We start from the raw sequence: 26,916 nt of genomic DNA, 5'->3' as shown, positions 1-26,916 counted from the left end.
TTTTTCCTTTATCATCTTCTCATCCTCCAAAAAGGGGGATGCAGGAGAAGATAGTTGGTTTTATTCTGATACATTATGCACTTTTATGTAAAATAAATTATCTGAAATACATTTACACAAAATTCTATCACATATGTGACCGCACTGATTCTGGTCACTAAGAGCTTGATAAAAATGAAATAATTACTGTTATATTAGGACCTTCTCCACAATCTTACTGGTAGATAATAACATTAGGTAAAAGTTTTAAAGGCATTCCAATAAAAGGCTTCCTTCTGCAAACATCAAACACCATGATTGTCTTGGAAATGAAAGACCAGTTAAAAAATGCACATCAAAATAAATATTCTCAAATGCGCTTCCTAGTGTGTTTGTCAACAGGACTGGATTCATGTTGGCACTCTTAGTTGTGTGAAATGACTAATCAAAGAAGCACGAGCATCATCCATCTCAATTTGTCATTTTGAACTTTCGTTGTCATGATTTAGTGTTTATGCAAACTCTTGCACAGAACAGGAGGTTCTATCACAAGGCAGAGTCTCCACTGCACTGCTGTTACCTGTAAATACACTAGTGTAACCTCTGCGGAAAAAAAATACAATCCATTAGACACAACTACATAAAGGATTGTTTTCATGTGTTTTGCGTCGATCTTCTCCATTCAGCAAAGAATTTAAGAACCTAGTTTGCGATGGAGCACATCGTATCACCCTTCAAGCTTACGTGTTTTTTGGGTTTTTGGTTGGTTGGTTTGTTGGGGGGGGGGTGCCTTTTTTTTTTTTTATTCTGTTGAATTAAAATGTGGGTAATGAAAGTAAAAAGAGACATAGAGCTGTACCATGGTCACCCAGGAACCTGGAACCATTCCTTAGCCTAAGAGTAAAAAGTAAACGAACAGTGTATTTCAGGGTTAGATTTATCAGGGTTTCCATTTCCCTGAATAATTTTAATACCTGATATTTATGGGACTCACAAACTGCTTCACGCCGCTAAGAAAAATTATTAGTACTGTGGTAGAAAAATTTTACCCTGATGTGAAATAGTGAAACAGTGACATAGTACAGAACTAGCATTTCACATGAAGTGTCATTAGTATCTTCAGGAAAGCAACCACAAAAAGCCAGATGTTTCAATCAGTGATACAGGCACATTTTTTTTCTTCTTAGCTTGTGTGAACTTAAAACACACATGAACCTGTGGCATTAGCAACAGCAAGGCGGCTATGGAAATGTAGAAAGTTAAAAATTTTTCTTGTTCCTTATAAAAATTTATAGAATTTCCTGGCCAAAATTATTTTACTGAACTTATGAGAACGCACGTATATGTTATTGATCAGGTTCTCGATCTTTCACCCTCCCGCTCCTTGTGTGTTTCACACAGCTGCAGAGCCTAGGGATTCTGGGGCTGTTAAAGGATTGCGAGAAACAGTTCCTATGGAGAACCTTGGTAAAGTAAAAAACAAACAAACAAACAACCCATTGGGGATTACTACACTGCTGTCTGACTTAAACATCTTGGAGGCGGGGCAGTGCTGGAGCTCAGTATCTCCATCAAAATTCTGCCCATAAACTTAAGACCAGATTCTGATCTAACATAATACCTAATAGCTCCACTGACATCAACTGTGCATGTCTAAGACAATAAATAAATTTAATTTTTTTAAAAAAATTAGTTTACATTTAAGCCAGTGTGAAGTAAATAAAAATGTCTCACTGAAAGGAACGTGAGACATGACAATAAATAGATTTCATCAGGTCCATATAAGTTTTCATGATTTCAAACTCATGTTGTTTGTATACTCACTAGTTACAATTTACTTCTACCCAACTATCAAAGATATGAAATTATCTGCCAGAAAACAAACAGTAATGTTTCTGAAAAGACCAACTACTTACACCTCGTAACAACTGTAATTATGCAAAAATTGAGGGCCAAATCCATCTCTGATGATGTCAGCGGAAAAAAGGCAGAACCTGTGGAATCATAGCTGTATGGTATGAAACTATTTAATAGAGTACTTTTATAGAAAATAAAATCGTTTTAAAATTCTATTGACATAATATACAGCTATACACCTAAGTTATCCAAACATGTGCAGAGCTGCAAAAACACTGAAATAGAAGTTGTATCAAAAGCAAAAATTGTCATTAAGAACAGGAATTTAGCGGTTTGTACAAAGTAATATTCTTTCCCTTCGAATCGCTCTTTAGCTTTCGTTTCATAAGTTAAATTTAAAAATTAGTCAACACACTGAATTAAGTATGTAGATTTTCATTTAAATAAATCAGTCAACAATTTTTTTATAAAGTATTTAACACTTCATTGTAGAAACATAGGCAAAATGACTATTATAACCAAAATGAAAAATACTGTTCAATTTAAAAAAATGTACTTAAACAAGAACCTGAAAAAGTTTATGATATGCATAACATTGTTCAAGCAAAATTGCACTAGTATTACATAAATCAAGAGTTTTATAAAGGCCCCAATATGGCAAAGTTTAGAAATAGGTAGTATGCATGCACAATAGTACAACAAAAATCTTTTATAAAACAGCAGTTATTTTTGTAATGCTTGTACAAAGGGAATAAAGAGCAACCACAAACATATTTAATCTGTTAGGTTAATATATTATGATAGCTAAAAGTCAGTCATGTCTAGCAGAGGAAGGAAGAGTCCTCCACAGTATATGTGTGAATAAGTCTTTTGTGCCTTTAAAGTTATGTATAAAATATTTCGATTCAGTTCAAACCTGAAAGAAATTGTATTCTTTATTTCCATCAAAATTAAAAAAGGTGAGTCAGATTTTTTCCTCTTAGCAACAACAGAAAGCAGACCAGGTCAGAGCAAGTGCTGGAAACCGATACTGATGCTTTTCACTTTCGATAATTGGATTTTGATATTTAACCCAGACTACTGAAACTCAGGCTCAGGTAAGGTTTCACTAATATGCAATTTGATTCTGTTTTACCTCAGCAACATCACAGTTTATATTCATTTAAAGAAACTGCTGCGTTTTGTATTCTTTTATGTCTCTAAACAGGTATGACTCTTTTTGTGATTGTCAAAATTGAATGCTGTGATCATCTCTGTGTGCTTAAGGTTTGGGGGTTGGGTTTGTTTGTTTTTTTTTTTCCCTACTGCTTGGTATGTGTTGGGGAATTATTAATCCTTAAGTAATGCATGTGATTAAGTGAATAAACATATAATGCATGTGTAGGCAATGCCCTCTTGTGCTCTAGGGTGGCTACTGTCCTACAGGACTGTTGGAGTTCATATGCTTTGTCCCACAGCAAGTAAGGTTTCAGCTTCCAAGAATATATCTTTACTATGTTCTATAAGGTTTTAATAAATACAAAGCTTGTTTACATGGTATATATGTTTAGTATATCATGTACAGTCACTGAATTTCTGAAACATAATCATTGTGTTCATGCAGATCATTAGATGTTTCATTTCTATAGTCTTGCTTACTTCTTGGCAACCTAAAGCTAATTTAAAAGCAAGTTATGTTTGTTTGTGAAAAGTTATCTAGCTTTATCAGGATCCGAAGAGAAATTCTAATGGGCACAAAGAAGAGAGTAGACCATTCAATCATTCTTTCACCATTTAAAATAAACAAAATTACACACTGTACTACAGCTTCCAGACTACATAATGAAAAAGTGCAGATACCATCTTCATTGATTAAGTAGAACCAAAAAAGTTCATAGAAAATAGATTGCTCATTTTCACGCTACAAACGAATATGTTGTTTGCAATTTTAACAAATTTAAAGGTGTGTTATTTCAGCAGCATTGTTGTAAATTGTACCGTAGTGCAGTTTCTTTTTCATAAAAATACCTTACAAATGGTCAGTCAAAAGTCATCAGCAAAAGAAAAACCCAGAAAACAATCAACCAAACAAAAAACAGAGGTAATGCTGATGCCAAAACAATTATAATACTGTTGGTACATAGAAAAGTAATCCTTATATTTTATACATTTATACAGAGTATAAAAGGTTACAGCAGATTATGCCACAGTCTCCCTTATCCCAATATCTATTTTCTTTGGAAGGAGTTCTCTTCTTTCATCAACACTTGCTAAGGAGTTTCGACAGTTTTGTCCATCCATGTATAACTTTGCATATACTGGATTGGCGTAATTTGTTGTCTGCAGAGAAATTAAACATACATTAGATCAGTCGGATTAAACCAAAACGAACATTTATGGAAATGGAAATGGTTTTGTTAAAGCAAGAACAAGTACACATAAAATATAATTGGACATATTTAAGAACCTGGACTTCTTCAAACCTGATGAGTTAATTATTTAGTTAAAAATTAAATTCAGGATGAGACATGCTCATGAAATAATCAATGACATGACATGACATGCAGCTATGATATTAAGACCGTAAAAACAATGACAAAAATAATAAAAATTAAAAAAAAAAAACTTGAAAAATGTCTCTGAAGTTGACTTGTCCACCTTATCACACTGGAAGATTTCAGAATAGATATGAAGAAGTTTATAGAGAAGGTGCACTGTGAGACCATGTGACAAGTTTAACAGTAGAAAACTGCAACCAACAGTTTCCATGTATTACCTGTTCTAAGACATCAGCATCCCATCAATAGCTGACCATGTTTTCGAATTCTGTGGCCCAAATATACAACATGATTTGACCAAAAATTCAATACTTCCGTAATGTAAATTAAACTTTAAAAATAAACCAGCATAACTCTTAATATATCATAGTAGTTACAGATTGAGAAGTATTTTCTCAACAGTTTTGGCAGTTTGGACTGTAATAAAAAACTCCACTGAAATGAGTGGTACGTCAGTATAGGCCAAGTCCATTTTTAATTCTGCAAAGCCCTTCAATATATGAGAAATCTCCTGACTCTGACAGCAGAGCGCGATGTATAACATGGGTGAAAACTCACTCATGCTAAGGAGAACGCGCTAGCCACGTTTTATCATGTAAACATCTCCAACAATGCCCTTATACTTTGTGCCGTTACTGTCTCCCAGAAGACCTTTGCTATCCAACTAGACGTTCAGCTTTTTACCTATAATAACTGGGAAGGGTACTGTATGGTGCAAAATATTCCCCTTCCTTGGAACTAACAAAAGAGCACAGCTTTGCTTACACACAAACCGAGTGGAACACCAATAAGCCATAAAAGAGGTAAATTAATTTGTTTGGTGTGCTTAAGAAGTGGCTAAACTTTAAATTACCCAAACCAGAAATGGGTAGGTTTTCTTGACTTGCAAATACACCCAGGGTAACAAGGAATAAAAGATGCCTAGAATCTTCGTTCTTCCTTTCCCTGTTGGTCCGTACCATTTCTGAACCCAGGATTCAGATATTCCTTAGGCTGGCTAGCGGCGGTGGCTACTCATTTAGTTACTTAAAAGCTGCCTATTCCATTTATTACAGATGACAAAGTGATTGCTTGGTGTTTCACACTTTCATGGAATGGAGGCAGAAAAAAGTGAGTCACATTTATTTAAAAAAAAAGAAAGAAAGAAGCGGCTACTTTTCTATATTAATGGCACATAAATACGCAATCAACTGCTGTAGCAATTTCTGAGAGCAAACTCTCAGTTATAGCCGTCTGTCCCCATTGAATTAGAGATCTTTACATTTGTCACAATCATTATAATGAGAAATTTAGGCAAACAGAAATTTAGTTTTATCTCAATTGACCGGGCTTTTTATTTCATTGACAATCATTATTAAGAATGATACCCACAACAGAACAGAGACACTTGGCATCTATAGAGCGCCTTATGGAGTTATTAAAATTATATATAATAGTAGGCTCTGTCTCATGATACCACTTTGAGTGGGTACTGATAGCACGATGCAGTACAGCGAGGTACAGAAAGTACCTGGAGTGACTTGAATAACAGAAAGAGTTAATGTTAGAGATGGGCATACAGCCTAGCTTTATTCACCCATGGCTTTGCGCTCCATCAGAAATATACCCTATATAAATTGTTAAGCTTCCAAATACCACATGTTGCAATCATGCAAGAACACCAATGGCACAAAAGATGAATATATATATACTGAGGCACATGAAAATGAATGTCATATTGATGTCCCCTTTTAACATTTTAAATTTCAATGTTTGCAAACATCATGCTAAATTGGAGTCAAATTCTGATGTATTAAAAGTAACTATTTTACGATAAAAATTGACTGAAAGCTGAACAATCAGTAATTGCATGGCAAATATTAACGGAAATTGTTCATTTTAGTGTGTATCAAATTCCTCTAAAGTAATAGTACTTGTTTTCATTTATTTCGGAACTTCCTTCAGTTTGAAAAACTTCACTAAATGCCTGTAATTACGCATAAACTGCAAATATATGAAGATACATGGCTGTGAATGCTACGCTAAACTCATATAATGCTATGGAAAAGCATCACATTGTCTACTGGTTTTGCACTCCTTTGCAACGACACGTTTGCAGTTTTAGATCATGTTACAATGAAAGGTACAGATGAAATTCTGTATGCAGAGAGGAACCCTTTGTTCCAAATAGAAAATGTATTATTTACTGTCATTCTTCTTGCCATTAAAAGAAGAAAAACAAAATTAAAACCAAACAGAAAATGCCTCTATTCTGAAATGACAGACAAACTTTCTTTAGAAAGGGGCTGTGGTGGAATGAAATGGATTTGAATCATCATTTCTCACCCCTGTTGATAGTGGTCCTTTCAAGTCAGAGTTTAGGTAGATTGATGGAGCTGTGTGGGGAAGCTTGAATGCAGTGGGCCCTCCCCCTATGTATCTGGCCTGTATAAACAGAAAATTTTAGTTTCTGTGCTAACAGAGCATCTTCCACGTGTACTTATCAACACTGTTAAATAAACAGTGCACTGATTAAAAACATTGTTTTAGAGTGACCTACAGTTAAAAAAAATATATATCTACTTACAGGTATTCTTCAGCGTGAAAAATTCTTGTATTCAATAAGAATAAAATTCAGCATTTTAAAGTCATTTTCCATGAAGGATTAGAGGCAGACTTCACAATAAGCGTTGGCTCAGTTACCCTTCCTCCGGCGAGCAACTCCATTTTCAGCTTACCTCTTGTATTCAGCACACTGACTGTGTGATTCAGCGATGTCATTCCTAGAGCTAACAGTAATCCGGTTATTGCTTTGTCAGAAATGCCACAGAATGATGGCTGCCCTTTGGTGTATGTCTGATTACAGAGCTCTAGGAAAGATATCGCAGCATTACTCGGTTCATCCCATGTCACATCACTCAGGGAGTTCAATCACTGAAGAGTGGTGCCGCAGAAGTGACAGCATCTTTTACAAGAAAATGATAATACTTACTAGCTTTGTGTAAACATTTAATCTATCTATCCAGCCAGGACTCTGAATTCTTTAGGCTTTTGGAAGTTTTCATATATGAAATAAGTTTTCGTATATAAATACACTCTTTCACACTTCAAAAGGTAGACTGTACGACAATGTATTTCCATTCAGTTTTTGCAACTAGACTAAAAAGATAGGTTACAATTTGGCAACTTAAGCAGATATGTCTATGAAAAAAAACCTCATTTTGTAGTTTAGTTCTAACTCTGTTTTGGTAAAACGCAAGCACTAGGAATACTGTCCATCAGCAAGCATCAGACTGCAAAACAACTGTTAATATATACATGAAGTTTATGCTAATGAAATCTAGCTTGCCTTTATATTGCTAAATCTAAATGTCATTATTTTTTGTTTCTATTAAGTACATTTAAAGTCAAAACCTTTGTAGGACAAAACAGGTAGTGATTTTGCCATTAGAAAAAGAAAAAAAATTACCTTTTCTGCATTTACAGTAAAATCTGAGGCTAAAAGACCACCTTCACCGTGATCATGGCCCACCTCATACATGTTGTATGACGGATTGCCAATTTCTACATTGATTCCTCCATTTATAATAGGTTGTCTTCTGATAGTTTTTGTCCTATAATAAATAAAAACACACACAAAAAAGAAGCCAGTGACTTGACAAGTAACATCTTGGATGCTTCATCCTCTAATACTACAAATTTTATTTTACTTCTCTTTAATCATTAATACCAACAGGATGAAAAAGTGTTTCCTGCAGAGACAATCAGAAAATCCTTCCATTTTTCAAACCAAGTGCAATCTGAGTTCGTGTGTAGATCTCACATAAGCTGGAAGTAGTTTTTGTTCTTTTTCTCAGTTTGGCTGTAGCGGAAAGAATTCATACAAAGTGCTCAGCCGTTGTCTATAACCCTGACTTCCCCTACTGTTTCCAGATTTGCCTCGCTTCCCAAGGAGAGCCTTGCAAATTCATTGCAGATTCCCTGCAGTAATGAAGATGGAGCGAACAGGAGTCATGTTCCCTTGCTCACTCATTTCACTCCCGTTTGAAATCAGTTGCCCAAAGTCAGTTGTAATCTGAAGACAAGCAAATGGTTTCATTACGATGCATTGAAAATGTATGAACTTCTCATAGTTCCAGTTTGCATTCCCTGCCAGTGGTTACTGGAAAGCTGAAGTTCAACTTGAATTTTTCCAAACTTTAATAAAAGATAGAGTCTTATTTTTAACCTTGAGTTGGTTATCAGTAAAGGTAAGCTATTGAGTTGAATTGTTTTAGTGGCTGGATTCATTTCTTTTAGGTAAGGAGGTGATTTTAGCCTGAGCAATTGAAATAACCTCGAGAGGGTAATTTTTCCCAATGCAATATGTTCTCTAGAATTACAAGGGAATAATAGGGAGGTCACACTCAGGACAATAGTAGTAAAGTCCTTTTGTTTGGTTGAGAAAGATGCAGTCAGCGTCTGAAATCCAGGATACTAAAAGATCTGTGTTTTTCAGAAATGGCAGAGAAAAAACATTTCCTAAAATAAGCACTTATCTGTAGCGTACAAGTGCTGAACACCTATACCTAATTTAATACTTGACAGTCTTTGAAGAGATAAAAAAAACCCCAAGCTAAAATACATTTTCAAATATAATTTTAAGGCAAAAAAGTTCTTTATTGAGGTTAGCTCTGTTTCTCTCCTGAAGCTCTATTATTTAACAAGTTATTCTCAAGAACTTGCTCCACTTAAAAGATTTACAGACCAGCAACTGGTTTTGGGGATTTGGCTATCACTACATTTGGTCTTTAGGTACATAAACACGTGGTGACATCCACGGAGCCTGGCAGGGTCAACGTTACTAACAGTATGGTCAGGGTATGTATTTATCTTGTTGGCTTTTCAAAAAGGATTTAAAAATTAATGCTTACTACTTAGCACCACAGTTTGCAAGGGGGGTGCTATGCATGGTGCTAGATGATAGTACCTTAAAAGATTCTTTTAATCTAGAGGACTGAAATAGTCCAGGTCTTCCCCAGTTGGCCATATCCTTATTATTTGGAATCTTTCCTTGTTAAATCTGAACACGAGAAAGGTGGCAGCTCTCAGTTGTCTGCATACAGCAGAAACACCCTTACTTCCCCTGCCACCCACCACGGCCTTGGAAGAAATGGCCAAAGTCAAACTCTCTACTACACTCCCTAAATTCATTGTCAGCTCGAAGGCAGCTAAATTCAAGAGAACCAAAGATTCACTGTTTAATGCTGGAATTTGGCTTCCTGTGCAAGGAACTAAAGAAATACAGCAATGATGACACGGCTTAGGACTCTACGGTAGATGCTTTCACCACTCTTTCCATCTTCACTATATCTTACATAAAATTGAAAAGAACTAATCAGCGTAAATGAATTTAACTGTAACTAGAAACTGGAAATTCTGCACAGGCTCTATCTGAAAGTATAGCCATAAACACTATTAATTACATGGTTCCAATGAAATACATTAATTCTGTTTACTAAGTCTCTGGATAAAATTATTAACACTTATATGGCCTTGGCAGGATTGAGCAAACTGGATAAGAAAAGAACTACATTTTCTTTACTAGTGTAGGTGGAATATAAGTATAAATAATCGACATGATTACTCCAGCAAGAAGCAGAACGTAACTAACTCACTGCACCCAGAAAGAGGTTTTGGGTTGTTTATAGTGGGTTTTTTTAATATCTTCTCAAACATATATAAAGTGAATGTTTTATATCAAAAAGATGCACATACTTTAAAGATTTACTTTTTTACTTCGTACACCAATATAAAATTACTTACCTTCGTTTCCTTTTGCAAAGAAATAGTCCAATTACCAGAGTAGTGATCAAAGTCACCAGTAAAACAAGAGGAACAATGATAGCGATGCTTCCTAAAACAGGAAAAGGAAGCATCATTGAATACTCACAGCTACACCTAATAATTTCTTCACAGCTGTAAAACAGTTAAATTCATTTAAAAAGAATAATTTCCCTCACCAACAGATGGAATTTCATGTGATGAGCTTCACTGATTTGAGATTTTAATGTGGATCAATAAAAAAAAATAATATCATTACAGTTAATGGTGTACACGCAAGTACTTTTATCAACAGATCAGGACCTTCCTCTTTCCGGATACCAATGTACTTTGGACTAATTCCCTGCCCTCATTTGCAGTGATGAAGGAGTAAGATTTCATCTAAGCTTCAGGCTGACCTGAATAGTGGGCTTCGTTTTAGTGCTCCGGTTGGGTTAAACGTGAGGGAGAGACGTCCATTTGCAGTATGAGGGAGCGTGGAACTGCTGAACTATTTGGACTGGAGAGGCACGGCCACTGACTTTAACTGCCCCCATCATCCTCAGTAGTTTATTTAAGACACGCAACTGTTCATTTAAAATATCCAGTAGGCATGGCTCTGATTGAAGGATTCCATTATTAGCATTTATATGTATTTATAACTCGTATTTGGGGGAAAATGAAAAGTAGTAAGCAATATTCATTTCTAGATGGTTGGTGCATTCCTGCGTTTTACTGCATGGCACTTGAGAGCCAATAATTTTGTTATGTTGATATAGGCAATCAAGGAAACTACAATAATGCTTAATGTAGCAGAAAAACAGTGCACAGATCAGACAGCGATGCTAAAGGAGGAGGGAACAGGGAAGAAAATGGGCTTAACATTATTTTGGTGGGTAACTTCACTGAAATGAGACTACCTGCAAAATTAAGGTCAGGAATTGTACCTTTCTAATAATTTCTTGGCTTTCATGTACGTACCTGGCAATAAAGAAATACATGCAACAAATAATTTTTATGTTATAAAAAAATGGCCTTTATAAACTACAGGACTCCAGTATAAAGCCAATGTGGAATGTCGTGCGTTTCCTTTAATATGACAATCCTTAAGTGGTGGAAAACAAAAATATTGCTGGTTGTTTCACTGATTGAAAATTGTTAAATTTATTGATTAACTAAAAAAAAAAAAAAAAAAGGCTGTTGGCAGTCTCTGCTCCACAATAAACAGTGTAAACAAAGAACTGAATTCTGCCTGAAGGCTTACTGAAAGCCAAGTCAGGATGTCAGAGGCCTGAAATGAAGTACTAGTGAATAAATACTTGAAGCGTCCTGAGTTCACTTCAGCTTATGAAGATTCCACATATAAAGGACATTACAACAATGCTATTTTAAGATGACATTTGATAAACAACTGGATCTTCTACTTAGGAAGGAAAAAAAAAAGAAATAAAAGGTTTCATTTTGTCTTGGTAGGTAAACATGAAAAAAAAGTAATACTGAAAACCAGCCCACCAGGCACGAATTGCCATCTGGTGACCGTGGTGCCACGTGGGGTCTAGCAGCAGGCACAAGGTGGACACCCATTTCCTACATCGTAGCAGGTATTCTCTCAACGAGAAATACTGATCTAGGTTCTGGCTGCTTTTCTGCCTGTTTCCAGCTTGAAGCGTTATTTCACTTGTCTGGATCGCTAGGAAGATTTCATCTAAGCTTCAAGCTGACCTGAATAGTGGGCTCCGTTTTACTGCTCCGGTTGGGTTAAATGTGACGGAGAGATGTACAGCAGGGTACCATCAGCATACTCAATGCACTGCAGGGAACCTTGTCCAGTTTAAACTGCCAATAGCGTAGCAATACCATCCTTTTATGCTTACAGACATGTTTAAAAAAAATAAAATACAACGGGAGCTATTCTTACTTCCAGGATGATTTTCACAGTAGGTAAAATTCAAACCTCTGCAGACAGCCAATGCAAAAGTTATGCACTACTTATAACTGTATCTTTGATGCTTTCAGTAGGACTTAAATGGTCAGAGGTCTCATACCAGTTCTCTGCACAGCAGCGATAGCACCAAGCACTTGCCACTTGATACACTTTCTTTAGGAAAAGCGTAGGCTAGCCCTTGAAGCAGTGAATGTACAGCACATGGCTTGTATCCGAACCATCTCAGGAAACACCAAATGTCAATCAAAAAGCCAAGAGATAGCTACATTTTATTTCATTTTATTTTTTAATACAGGTACCCAGCACGTTTCATAACATTCTAAAATATCACCAGGTTAAAATTTCTAAACTGAGCCAAATTTGACAAGCGATAGCAGTTATTTGAAGTACTTACTTGTACTGATATTGTCAGACTTGCTGCTTTTGGGAGCTGGCCTCTCACACTGTGTGCCTGACCAGTTGGCTGAACATCTAAAAGGAGCCAATTAAGATGGTAAAATTAATAGATGTCAGCTGTTAACACACTAACCTACCAAAGCGACCACCAGCATCTTCTCAAGAGCTATGCGAATGGCAACAGTGATTCTCCAAAATAAAGCATAAGCTTTGTGGAAGGAGTCAGCAGTACTCCGTCATGGCACTTACAACATTCTGACTAGGTTTCTAGTTTAAAACTACAGCTCTGTATCTTCAGCTCCTGTTATTATCATTACAATCTTCATTCCAGAGTCCTCTTCCAGAATTCTTGAATAACAAAACAGGCATAATCAACGGTATATTAGCATCCCATTAAACCAACTACTGCCTACAGTGCAATAACGAAGGAAAACTTGAGGTGGATCCACGCCAAGCCAACTCAGTCCAGCAGGGCTTATTTGCTAAGGCACTTTATTTGCACCATGTTGGTTTAGGGTCAGCTTTCACCTAGAAGCTCTAACAGCCACGTCCGTATCGCACAAAGCATCTGACTGGACATAAACTGGTACACGCGTCCAGCGACCTGCAGTATCCACATCAATTGGCCCCTTCCCCAGTTCTGCTGTCCCCCATTGCTCTGGATAATGCGAAGTTTACCACAGAATAGTTCTTACAGACCTGGTTGTAACAATTTACTTGAACAAAGACCTATCTTTGACGAATATTCACAAATTAACTGAAGTTCTCCTTTTCTTTGCTTTCAGATTCAAACGTTTTCCTGGAAATTCCACAATTTAATGGCTTTATCTTTTTTTTTTTTTTAATTTGAACTATATAACTAGATATGTATTTGTAGAAATATATATATGTGTATGTGTAAGCAAGCATAAAGAGCTGTCCTGAAGGAACACGAGGATCTACTGGCTTCAGAGGGCCCTGAAAGCTGTTTATGTTCAGAACATACGCCTCATGAGCCAGGTGCCTGGATGAGCACAACGCTATTCTGCTGTAATTTCCTTGTGTGAATATCAATATGCAAATATTTCTTCAATTGGGATTCAGAATGCTCTCCATGCATGCAAGCAAACACAAGGAGTCCATGTGTGCAGACTCAGCAAATCCATCAAAAAGTGGAAACAAGTACCTGAATGAAATTCAATTGCTTATTCATCCTGCTGTAAATATAATTAAGTTTACCACAGAACCTCAAACTCTCCTTGTGGAAACAGCAGGAAATAGTCACTTTTCATCTGCCTCTGTTGCATATTGTGCAATGAATCATATTTTTTCTAAGTGTTTTTGAATTATTTATGAATTTCAATGTGGGTTATCTTTAGGAAAATGCAATAGAGCATTACCTTCCACGCAGTTCTAAGAACTACTGTTACCTGATGCCTTTCTAAGGATTTAACAAATTGCAAAGTTTAGAAGCGGACATGCTTAATAACTGACATTGTTCTAGAATATAAAAAGGTTTGGAAAGGTACAAAATATTCCAGGCAAAAATTGTGGAATTCTTCCAGGAGAGCCCCAGCCAGCTTTGCTGGTGGTGGTTTTGACTCTTTGACTCTTGGTCTTTGCAGCTCACTGCAGCGGAATGGGTAGTTTCTCTCTTTGCTCCTAAACCTATTCCAGCACAATCCAACGTTCAGATAAATCTCTTTACTGGGTTTCATATTAAGTTTCAACTTTTTTTCTGGGAACTAATTTCCTTTCTGGTAGGATATGTTATGAAGGTGCTTAACTCGAACTCTACAGAGATAAGGCACAGATGGTCTTTAAAAACATGCTTATTAATTGATAGCTGATTCAAAATTTTTCACACAATAGATAAACTGCACTATAATTTAGAAGTTCTTCATGTTTACAGAAATAAATTTGTTTACTTAAATAAACATGGTAAATACACACTTAAATTTCCTCACTGCAAAGGAACCGCCCAATTACTAATTAATTACACACATTATGGTTCACAAAAATATTTTTTTAAACTGAACCCAACTGACATTTCCCCTACTGCTTAGCACCATTTTAGCACACTCTAAGTCACATGGAACACATGATTTTCATCTTTTGGAACACATGATTTTCATCTTTTAGAATACGGATCTGTTCCATTTTTTTTTTTTACAGTCTTTGTATAATAATAAAGTCTTTGTATTTCTTACTGGAAGTTTTGCATCATTGCTGCTGGGGATTCAGCTCATGTGATTAAAGCTTGTTATGAGAGGCAATTTTCATTTAGTACTACACGATTGAAAGAGAAATATTTCTTTGAGAGTTAGACATATCTTAACTCTGTACCTAAATCCTTATATTGAAGGTTTCGAATGCTTCTGCTGTATAAGGGAATCATTATTATAAATCTGTCTTAAGGGAGTTTAAAGTATGTAAGATAGTGAGACTAGCAAAAGAATCACTATGAAGCATGCAAGTATAAGCTTATGAAAAAATTGTGTATAATGTACAATTATGCTCTTCAGAATCTTACAGCAGATATGACACCACAACAGCTGGTGAAGACAGAAATCCTACAGCTATATATGTAGTAAACACAGAAACGAATTAAGGTAAGAATATTAGCAGTTCTTTACTTATCTTGGCATTTTAATTGTAAAAGTCAGCAATACTGAAACACTTCTGAGGCATTTGATAAAAGTCTCATAAAAACACGATAGCTAGTCACCACTTCGTTTTCATTTTTTCCAAATGCTTGCTGTCTCCAATAAAGTCCAAAGGGACTGACGCTGACAGGATGGCAGTCATTTCCTTCTATGCTCAGAGGTAAAATGATTGCCCTTTTACGGTTCAGCAAGCTCCTAAAGACTTGTCTTGGGCAGACAGAATAGAAAAAAAAAATAAAGCCCAGGGGAAAGGTATGTTGTCTGCAAGGGAATTTGACACAGAAAATTAGCCATGAGCAGGCACGTGAATAATGATGGGGTTGGGACACGGACAACTGTTCTTGTCGGAACAAGGGAAATGAGCCGGTCTTAACCAGTTTCAATTGTCTTCAGATATGGTAGATAGAAATTGTTCTTAATCATAACATTTTCTGATATTAAGACCCTTAAACTCAGACTCAGGGAACTGACTTCTGGTTCAATTTGAAGCACGGTTCTTTGTACCTCCTTCAAATCGTTTGGTGCCCAGAGCTTTTGTTCTGTTGCATTGCCAATAGCTGTGTGGTCAGAGAGAGGACATTTGAAGTACGGACAAACAGAAAGGCATTAACAAAGCAGAACTGCATAAAGCCAGTGGTTTCGTTGAAGACTTTCATATCATCAAGAACTGTGAAGAAAGAACAGTGATAATGTCTAATCTGAGATACACATAAACAAATACAGATGGAAACAGATGGGGAGCCCGACAGCGAAGGACAGGCTGGAGTCAGTTGAGTGGCGCAAGGCGCGACAGTGAACGTCTTAAGGTGAAATCTCCAGTTCCCAACAGAATCGGCAAACAGGTCAAAGAGCAACAATATCAGAGAGAACGCCACTATAAAAACTGAAAGGGAACGTAATAAATAAAGGCTGTATCCAGTCTGCTGCCAAGGTCATTCATAAAAATATGCTACAGCTCTCTGTGTTACAATTTATCTCTGCATTTAGAAAGAGATGGCTGCTTGGGATACGCATTCTGAGATGCAGCATGCCTGCGCTACAGGATTTGTCTATTTCGAGGAAAGAGTATTACAGGAGAGATGTTTTAAAAAACTTTAAACTGAAATTATACCGGTTGAAATTATACAAGTGTCCCGCTTGTAATGAGGAATAGTTAGAACTAAGATGTTCACATTTCAGAGATTGATCACTCTGCTGTTACCGAATTTATTCATGAGAGAAAATGTCTTTCTCCTCTATTTTTGTATAACCCTTACAGGTCAGTGCACTGAAACACTCTAAACTCAATTATATGGGCACTTGACCAAAAGGAACCATTTGACTATGAAATGTCTGAACAAACAGAACAACCTAGTAAAAAGGCTAATTTGGTGGCAGTGTGTAATTTTTTTCTGTTTTGTTCCTCTTTTTTTTTTTCCATATTTTTTGGTGCCACAGGCATTGTCATAAAAATATAATATAGCAGGCTTAATATGCAGCTAAAAGTGCTTTTGTAGACAACTGCTTTCCAACTCAATATACCAGCATGTATCAAAAAAACCGACAAAAGCAGCATTGAAAGATTAGTCTAGATGTGTAACAGAATCTGTGAAACAGTCATTACAAAATAGAGGTGGAAGGGGAATTGAAAGTGTTTCTTACCTATAAATGATACTTCTTCATTATACAAAGTCATTTTCTAACTTTGCTTTTCTTTTTACATTGGCATAGATAGGAACGTATAATAAAACATCCTAAAGAAAGTATCCAGCCTCATTACTTTAAGAACACTTACATTAAAATTTCACTGGAATGCATCTTATCATTAATATTAAAACCATTTGTAAGACGAGAGAAGAGAACATCTGGATTATAGTTATTTACTATCTGTATTAAATTGCACTCAAATATGGAAATAAAAATAGTCCCCTTTTTCCCCCAGACTCTGTAGGATGACATAGGATGACGAAATCCTTGCACTAAACCAAATCACTAAACTATTCCTTACACTAAATTTAGCGATACTTCATACAGGGAGCTGATAGTATAGAGTTATACCCAAAGATAAAGCCTCAAAGTTACCAAGAACTTTAATATTAATGAAAGACCAAAAAAGCCACCCAAAACTTTGATCAATAGCACATCCTGTACCTTCTCCTATATTGTATGGCTTAATTATTTTCAAATAATAAATTTTCTATAATTATTTTATACATGAACAGACCACATTTTAGTATTTTTTTTCTAATAAGCATCACTTGGTATTTTTATAAGGAAAACAAAGTGAAGGAATTCAATGTAGAAGCCAAGGGACAGAAACTTCACCATGTTACTTGAAAATGAAATACAAGTTACCTTACAATCCAATAAATTAAGAATAGGAAAATTACATAATCCATAAGCAGGCAAAACAGCAGAAACTTACTTTTGAGGAACCCAAAGAATCTTAAATTTAGTAACAACATACATGAAAAAATAAAATGTGACTTTAAACGTGAATGTTAATTTGTGCATGGCATTACTATACACAAATCATCACTCACAGCTGCTCCACGGTGTTGACTGCAAAGGAACAAGCCTTCATACACAACTCAGCCTCTATCATTCCAAGGTAAGAAAAAGAAGTAATTGAGGGTCATTAAACACCGTGCTTTTAGCAATATGTCTACCGTACGTATGCTACGCAAGTATTACTATTAACATAGAGTAAATATATAAAAATTAAGCATATCTAGATGACTATGACTGTAGCTGAAATTACACTGAGCAACAAAGCAAAAGGAAAAGAAGAGATTGAAATGGTAAAAAAAAAAGAAAAAAGAATGAGAAATGACTGGATCAATAGGTATATGACAAACCACATTTTTGCCTCCTCACAGAGGCGAAGTAAGCAGTGATGTACAGCAGCAGCTACTGCGCAAGTTTTATCCAAACAATTTTAAACTCATGGACAAAGGATATCTGCGCTACAGCCTAGCTAGTAAACGTTCAGTGAAAAACAGACATACTCCTCTTTTAGAAGGTCTTCTCATTTCTTCCTTTGACAACCGCTCTTCAAGCATCTGTTTGCATTTAATTCTTGACCTAATACTAGTTTGCTATACAAACTGAATGAAAGATCTTCTATAATATAGTTGTAACCTGCTGATTGTGTTTCAACTTCAAGACATCTGCAACAAAGGTATTTTCAGTTGAAAATTCTCAAAGAACTAGCGTAATACTGTAAAATCCCTATCGTAATTGGGGAGCTCATTAAATATACCCCAGGAAATCATATGGAAAACACTTATTGCAAGATACTTGATAAAATTTTCCTGTTCTCTGACTTATACTGTCTGTCACGGTTACAACTGCCTTCTACTCTCAGGCGCTCTTCTCAATGCTGCAATTGTTCTACGCTGCAGTGGCTTTTTCTACTCAACCTTCAGAAAGTGCCGGTCAGGGGAGTGCATGGTACAGCCTCTTTCTTGTCCGCAACCGGACTATGGATGTACCTTAACCTATTTTTTTTTTTGGAACCGACGTTTGCCATAGTTATGAGTTTTACATTTACTTCCGAACTTGCATGTACTTAGAGCATTTATACAAGACATACATGAAACCTGTTCCTATTTGAAGATTTTTCAAGGCGAAAGGAAGGTCCGGAGGAAGATGCAACATCACAGGAATACGAGCTGGAGGGAAGTTCCTCCATCAAGAGGAATGCACTCTTTTCTTTCTGATTTCCATCACAAACACACACACACACGTGTGCCCACACACAGTGTCTCTCTGCAGCCTACTGGACATAAAGCTGGCAAAGACACATCTTCTGTTTATGTCAGTCCTGCAGGAATTATTTTTGTAATTTATCCATGTCTCCACTTCCAAGTTCAAGCTTCTTGTTATCACTTTTAAGCAATTCCAAAACTTGTTCTCTGCCCGTTTGTTTGCTGTTGTCTTTAACCTATTACTCCACCAAAATTCTCAGTTTAGAAACAAAGTAATTTGTTATTTCTTCACCCTTCACTTTTCAGTTTCCTCTGTTGCCAAACTCGTGCTGTCATTCAAGCTCCTGTATGGTATGTGCCTTTTAATTAAGCTGAAAGACCAATGATTTATCTATCTAATTTGCTCTCAAAATCATGCATCTGCTTACTGCGAGCAATTAAACTATCCAGGATGACTTATTCTTCATTATAGAAGAACTGATGTTGGTTCTAATGTAGAAGTACAACACACACAACTTGAAGCCCTCCGAACAGTCGACCCATCTAGCCACAGGCAACTAGTTCAATGCTGTGCACTGTCCTCTGACTTTCTCTGTTTCTGAGGACACCTAGGAAACAGAGGTTACAAACTGCAGACATGCAGAATTGCACACACTTCTAATGCAGGAAGTAACCTAAGGATGACTAAATTACTATCCTCTTAATTAGCCAGCATAATATAATCTTCACCTTAAAGTCCTCAGCCAGAGTCATGCAGCATTGCTCCAAAGCTCATTAGAGGACTTAAAGTTCTCTTTAAATTTAGTTGGCTTTAGATAGGCATCAATATGATTTATATCTTCTACCGGTTTTGATTGTAAACTTATAACAGAAACTATCCTTCGTTATATTTTTAGAATGCCTAGTATAAGGGGGTTATGATTTGATCACATTCATTTGCACATGCTAATAATAATAATAGAATAGACCACATTATATGCAGATTCAAATAATAATAGTAATGCAAATAAAGAAATGGAATTATAGCAACCTGTTGTTACAGTTAAGGTATAAAAGAAACACAGGTGAGAGAGGGCAATATTCTGTACTAAAGAAACATGTAACAGCCTGTGACCAAATTGTGTACTTGAAAGGTTTAATTTTTCCCCACTCTCGTCATTGGTACCAGACAAGGCGTAATCTCTCTCTAAACCTTGCTTCTCCTGCATGAATGTATATGCAGTTAGATTATTAGTGAGAAGGAAACAGAGAGGCAAATAAAGGTAATCATTAAAATAGAAGACACACTGATGAAACAGATGGAACTGACAGTTTGTGAAAAAAAAAACAAAACAAAAACAAAAACAGAAAAAGCATTTCTTGATTATTTCACGTCTGAATCTGATCTCCTTTTTATTCTGTTTTCAACGGATCTGTGAAGTTACTGGAGCAATTCAGACATCTCTCATATGTTTCTAACATTATACACATCACAGCCCCCCAAACTACCAGTGACTAGTGCTAAAGATATCCTTAAAAAACTTTGTACGTGAATGCCAAAAAGACAGTAACTGCATGTAAGATAACACTTCTTTAAAAGACACCCTCCGTGGTACATTTTTCAGAAAAGGTCAGTACCTCAAGTTTTAACATTCTGTATTAAATTCTCTCGCAATCTTCGTTATTAAGCTAGAAGGACAATAATGGGGGTGGGGGAAGGGAAGAATGTTCTTCATATGCATAAAAATAATGCTAAGAATTAATAATCTAGATTATGCAGGACATTATATCCAAAGAAAAAACACAGTATATTCTGTACCTTTTAAAACCTGACAGAGCATTCATTGAAACTGGAGACTAACTTCACAAAAACTTCCCTTTTTGGTGGCATACATGCAGCCACAGCAAGGCCTTAATTCATTCCTAAATTGCTTAGGTGAACATCAGGACTTCTATTTCCAACGTGCACCTAATATTTAGTGCATTCAAGTTTAAAAAAACCTTCAGGTAGGAAGATAAAATAAAAATGTACCCTAACAGTCCAGGTTGGTAAGAGGAGAGTATGTTCTTGCAGTCTTATAGTTCTCCTTATAATTATGGCTTTAAGATTGCCCTTTAGAACAGATAAATCTTATTCTCTATTGTCTTTACTGAATGATAATAAGGGCTTGATTAGGTATAAAGTTTGCATTCTCAACTGATCTGGCTGCGAGAGAGAGAGAGGAGTTCCTGCTGAATGACAATAAACCCAGACATTTCCTATTTCTTCTAAAAATCAGCCAGCCATGAATTAGAGACCGGTTAAGAAAAACCTTAGCCCATAGATAAGTGTCTCTCAGAGACAGATGTCATACATAGCACGGCCACACATGAAGGTTGGAGGGATAAGCCATTTCCCTAACAACGGAGCAGAACTTACAGAGAAAATCTTTGAGACTCCTCTTCCCTGACACAATGACTCTCGTGAAGCAGGGGATTACTTCATTCCTTCATGATGTTCTCTACTTGCCTGTATCAGGTTGATATAACTATAAACAAGCTCCAGTTAAGAACTAATTTGATGCCAGAAAAACACAAGATATTGGGAGCAACTGGAGCTTGAACTGAGGCTGGCAAGGAGAACTGAGACATATGGAGTTACGCTTCTTCCCCTCTATCACTGTAACTGTCTTCCACTCCATCAAACAACTATTTGCTGCTCTTCCTCTAAGCCACCTTGGCTTTGTAAAGAAAGAAACAATTTAGAAGATTCTCTTAGACACAGACAGCCACGGCCGTACTAACCCAGCAATCAGTCTAAAGAGACAACAAGAACACTAATTCTATCTCTACTTATATTCTGAATGTGAAGGGAATTACCTACTAAAGTTTCACTTAAACTTTAACTTCTGATTACCAATTCGCCTGAAATCCTTCCCCACACTGAAGAGAAACTTGAATTTAACCTTTCTCTACCCCCTTCTTTTCTTCCGCATTTCCGCCTTTCCTTATCAACATTATTTTCATACTAAGTCCAAACCACAGGCCTATAACAGCTACTAGGAAGAAAATTAACTCTACAGAATCACAGAACCCCTATCTGTGATTCTGTGATTCTATCCCAGCTGAAACCAGGACACATACATTTAATAAAAAAAATAATTTCCAAAACTATATTTAAATACCCTGCCAAGTTGAAAGCAAAAGGATAGTTCAGTTCCACAAAAATTCATTGTATTACTGCTGTGCTTTACTGCCTTTTTTTTTTTTCCTTGAGCTTGGATTATTATCTCTACTGTATAGCACAAGTGCCTAATAAAAGCAGAATAGTAAGAATAAATAATAAGTAAACAAAATAAGTTAATCACAGAATCACAGAATCTTCATGGTTGGAAAGGACCCTTAAGATCATCGAGTCCAACCAAACAACCTACAATCTCTGCCCTTCAGAGCATGCCCTGAAGTGCCACATCTAGACGTTTCTCAAACACCTCTAGGGATGGTGACTCAACCACCTCCCTGGGCAGGCTGTTCCAGTGCCTGACCACTCTTTCAGTAAAGTAATTCTTCCTGATATCTAATCTAAACCTCCCCTGCTGCAACTTCAGACCATTTCCTCTGGTCCTATCATTATTCACCTGGGAGAAGAGGCCAACACCCACCTCTCTCCAACCTCCTTTCAAGGAGTTGTAGAGGGCAATGAGGTCTCCCCTCAGCCTCCTCTTCTCCAAGCTAAACGTGCCCAGCTCCCTCAGCCTCTCCTCATATGCCCTGGTCTCCAGACCCCTCACCAGCCTGGTCGCTCTCCTCTGGACCCGCTCCAGCACCTCAATGTCCCTCTCGTACAGAGGGGCCCAGAACTGAACACAGTACTCGAGGTGAGGCCTCACCAGTGCCCAGTACAGAGGCACCATCACTTCCCTGCTCCTGCTGGCCACGCTATTCCTGATACAAGCCAGAATGCTGTTGGCCTTCTTGGCCACCTGGGCACACTGCTGGCTCAAATCACTATGTTCAAAATGTGGCAATTTGCTCCTCGTCCTTTCTGTGGAACACAACCTTCCCAAAGGGAGGACCCACAGCTTTCATCAACAAAATAGTCCTTTGGGTATCAGCGTGTCACTTTTTGGAAGGAAGAAAATGGAGACTAATACCACTTTTGCACAAGCCCAGCTTTTCATTGTTGTTCTGTCTTCTTTTAGCCTTTCTTTTCCACTTTTCCATAATTATATATTTCAGAAAGAAAGGAAGAGTCCCACTTTGTCCTAGAAAGCTAACGCATTTCTTTGGATTTCTGAAGCCTGTTTCATGACTTTCTATAGATGAGTCCAGCCTTTGACCAATGCATGTCCTGGACAGTGTATCGTATGGAAAAATAAATTCTTCATTTATCTGGAAGAAGGGTTTGGCAGCACAGCTTTTCAGTATAGTTCCTGTTCTAGCAATCTGTCTCCACGCTTCTTTCAACTACACAGTTAGAAAAGTGGGAAGAAAGGATTGCTGGGCCTGTAGATCCTATGAGGCCTTTTGTTGCTAGCCTGAATTCTTGCCGTTGTCGGCATCTGGCCTCACACAGAAGCTCTGAGAGGTTAAAATTCATGTTATCAATTCAAAGACTAAGTAAGAGATTCAAACATGATTTAAAATCTTTGGTTTTAATACTTTTTCTCATTTTGACAGTAAATATAGTTAAATGAGATCAAAAGACCATGAGAACAGGCAATGCCACAAAAATAAATATCAATGCTACTGAGGATGTCCCTAATTCAATTAATTTGGCTAAAATCCTACTGCCAGTATATGTTAGTTTTGACTCCAGCTGAAACAGAAATTAACCCTTATTGGCTATGAGATTTCATGTTAAAAAAACTCCACAAAATTATTTTACATATTTTTTCTGTAAAAATCCATCATTAGATTTTAAAAAACACCACATTTTACAGTTTAAATGGTTAAAATATTTCTAAGAATTGTGAGAGTATGTAAAATTCAGAAGAGATTCTCAATACTTTATTTTTAGACTGTTTTACCTATCAGAATGTGCCACAAGAAATTTTGCACTGTTGCCTTCTTGAGAGCATTTTAGAGGAAAAGGAGGAAAGGTACTTGCAATACACGACCTTACAGGGAGCAACAAGTTGCTCTTAGGGCTGCATTATTCTGAAAACCCAAGTATGATCCACAGAGATACAAACTGTTGCAAGGAACAACGTCCCATACAAATGCTGTTCAACAGACCCGCTCCATACTCCTCGAAGTTTAAGAAGTGGTAGTCAGAACACTAATCTGGTTTCCAATGGACTGGTGATAGCTCAACTCATAGAGTTTCATTGCTTGAGAACGCTGACAAAGGAATTGGGATCATATTTTTCAAAAAAATTAGATGATAATTCACCATACCTAGTCACTGTCATTGCTACCCACCAGACAACCGCATCACATCCCCACAGCGTATTATGTTTTCATAAACCAGACAGTTAGATGAGATAAGATTAAAGCTGTTCAAGTTGCAGACTTTATCCCAAGTCTAGGTCTTTGGCTTATGATTTCACTTCTGACTTTTGCATCACAACTGTTGAGTAAAGCTCTGTCGATCAAACTGGTATTTCATATCTCTCTTTGAAAATGCCTTACAGCATTTTCAAAGACTAAAGTTGTTTCTTTCCCTGATGAGGATTAAAACATTCTCTTTAAGAAATAAACATAAAATCCTTCAGAGAAATACAGTATACAAATGCATCTGGTTTATACATTTTTTTTTTTATCACAGGAGAAACCGAAGTTATGATGTAGCTCACGTATTTTTGTTTAGCAGCTTCTATTTAACACCATTATTTCTACAAAGTTAACAATGAGACTTATGAATACAATCTCAACTCCTGAAGTGGTACCTAAATAGTTGTTCTGTTCCTTTCCCTGTGCAGATGAGACACAGGACGTCAGGTTTGGACTACAGAACCTGAGCAACGCCCCTGTTTGCCAATCTTTTTGCTATGTGGGATTAACTCGGTAAAATACCTCAAAACGTGAACATTTAAAGCCAACTGGCATTTTCAATATTTTCAATTCACTTATTAAAAATAAAGTTTTTTATTTCTTCTTCCGATGATACAGGTACTCCAAAAGTATGTTTAAATACACTCACCAGCACAACTATCGAAGGGTAAGTGTGTATTACAGAAACGAGCCCCCAGATTAAGTATATATTGTGAAATGTATGTGAATGTGCATGACTTGAACCAATGAACTGTGGCCTGAAATGATGTCACAGAATGTGCGGCATTAAGTGGAAGGTTAAACCTACTTGCATCTCGGTTCATTAAACGCGGTTAAAGTGCAAATTCCCTCATTCTGACAGTAGTAATCACAAGGGTTCACTTTCTGGTCACAGCGCTGACTTTTAAACCCCACAGAGCATCTGCAGAATTTCAGTAAAATAGACCTATATAAATATTCTGCCTTTTGCTGAACAGATTTTAAACGCATTATATATCATGATGGCAAGACACGCACACATACACAGGCACACACCCACAGATAACAAAATTAAAACTCGCTTTTCATGGAAGGTCCAATCCGACTACACCAAAAAGTTTGCTCATGGGCGTTGATCAAACACTTTTAAAACAATAAGCCTACGCTAACTGACGGGTTCAGGAATCTAACATTCTTAACGAAGTATTCTTGTCAAATGTACTATACCTTTGTATTGATTGATCCAGATTGCAATGGCCTTTAAAATATTCATGACCATTTTTTTAGCATTGTTAACACTGTTGGCATATGCTGCAGCATTTATGTATTGTAAATCCCTACACAAATTAAGGCAGGAAACTTTTTTTTTTCCCTTGAGATGCTATGGTGTTCCATATGAAATTGAAAAGGAAGAAGCCAGTTTTATAAGGAAAAAGAAAGGAAAAATCACAAGCTTCCAAAATAGCCATTATAAGTGTTTAAGCAAATGAATCACCAGACTTAGTCATCATATTTGGGCTTTACATATTATAGCTGTGATATTCTCCTTTTGCTGAGATTTATGAGTCTCTCTAGACCTCAACTGAAGACATTTAAGGAGGTAAAAATAACAGGTAAAAAAGGCTGGATCAAAATAAAAAGAACAAGAGACATAGGCACTTAAAGCATTTTCAGCTGAATAAGACTACCATGCAGAACTGCATTCCTCTGTTTCTAACCCCTAAACTGCAAACATCTATTGAGAACTTCTCTTCAGTAGTGCACCAACTACAGTTTTGCACGTTCTGAAGTGCTTGAGGTCTCCCAGGGAGGAGCAGTGGGTCCGTGTCTCACACTGGTCAGACTACAAAATCTAGGCATTTCCCTTCGTAACTCCCATGGGAGTCCGAACACAACCGGCACTCTCTTTTGAGATCACCCACCTCATACGCATCAACAAAATGAAGGGATGGCTGGATCTGTATTTACAACATTGTAATGCCAGATCCCTTGGGACAATAAATTACTTATGTCACCCTGGAAATGAGACACTCGAGTCCAATCCTCTCTTCCAACACCTCATATGTTCTTGGAGGATACTTTGACTCCAGATTGTCCTGAGAAGTGGAAGACTAGCCACAATGAAGCCTTTCTGCAGTGCAGAAAAGATCGGATCATTTATTAGGCAAACGTAAAAAAAAACCCGGAGTATGACTAGGTAGCTCAGTGTAACTGAGAGCAGGAAAGAAATTAATTTCTTTCTACAATGACTATTTCTGTATTTTGTAGCAGCTGAAAGAGAAGATACACCATAGCTCTCAAGAAAGGACTAGAAACGTAGGCTTTTCTACCTGTTAAGACAGTTCTTCATTGTCTAGACTACAGAATCACCTTTCCTTTGGTATTTGATATCTGGGCTTAAGAAAAGCATCCTGAATGATTCTCTCAACAGTGGTGCAGGAGGGAGAGAGCAATCTCACCACAGGACGGCCAAGCTACTGTGGGCAGTGTGAAGGCTGGGGAAGAAACGCGAGATACACAAGCATATCCTCGACCCATAACGTATATAAATGATACGTTATTCTTCCTATTCTCTAGCCATCGGGTTCCTTACAGGCGTGTACCACCCCACCTCTGACCATCTTTGTAGGAAAAAAGACTTAATCCACCTTTGA

General features: G+C 36.9%; 1 protein-coding gene across 1 annotated transcript in view; it reads right to left on the bottom strand.

Moving 5' to 3' along the window:
- Positions 1–1,999: 1,999 nt before the first annotated feature.
- The window catches only part of LRP1B (LDL receptor related protein 1B), a 744,151-nt gene continuing 719,234 nt past the window's right edge, over positions 2,000–26,916 (bottom strand). Inside the window, exons 87-92 of the mRNA XM_063341107.1 lie at positions 25,092–25,205; positions 12,494–12,570; positions 10,158–10,248; positions 7,822–7,966; positions 6,699–6,797; positions 2,000–4,155 (exon numbers count right to left, since the gene is read on the bottom strand). Of these exons, the coding sequence (XP_063197177.1) occupies positions 4,015–4,155; positions 6,699–6,797; positions 7,822–7,966; positions 10,158–10,248; positions 12,494–12,570; positions 25,092–25,205 (667 nt within the window). The 3' untranslated portion in view covers positions 2,000–4,014. The remainder of the gene's footprint in view (positions 4,156–6,698; positions 6,798–7,821; positions 7,967–10,157; positions 10,249–12,493; positions 12,571–25,091; positions 25,206–26,916) is intronic.

This window comes from Chroicocephalus ridibundus, chromosome 7 (assembly GCF_963924245.1).
Source record: "Chroicocephalus ridibundus chromosome 7, bChrRid1.1, whole genome shotgun sequence".
NCBI classification, from domain to species: domain Eukaryota; kingdom Metazoa; phylum Chordata; class Aves; order Charadriiformes; family Laridae; genus Chroicocephalus; species Chroicocephalus ridibundus.
Note: the sequence above shows the minus strand (reverse complement) of the source record. Positions and strands in the feature narration are given on the sequence as shown.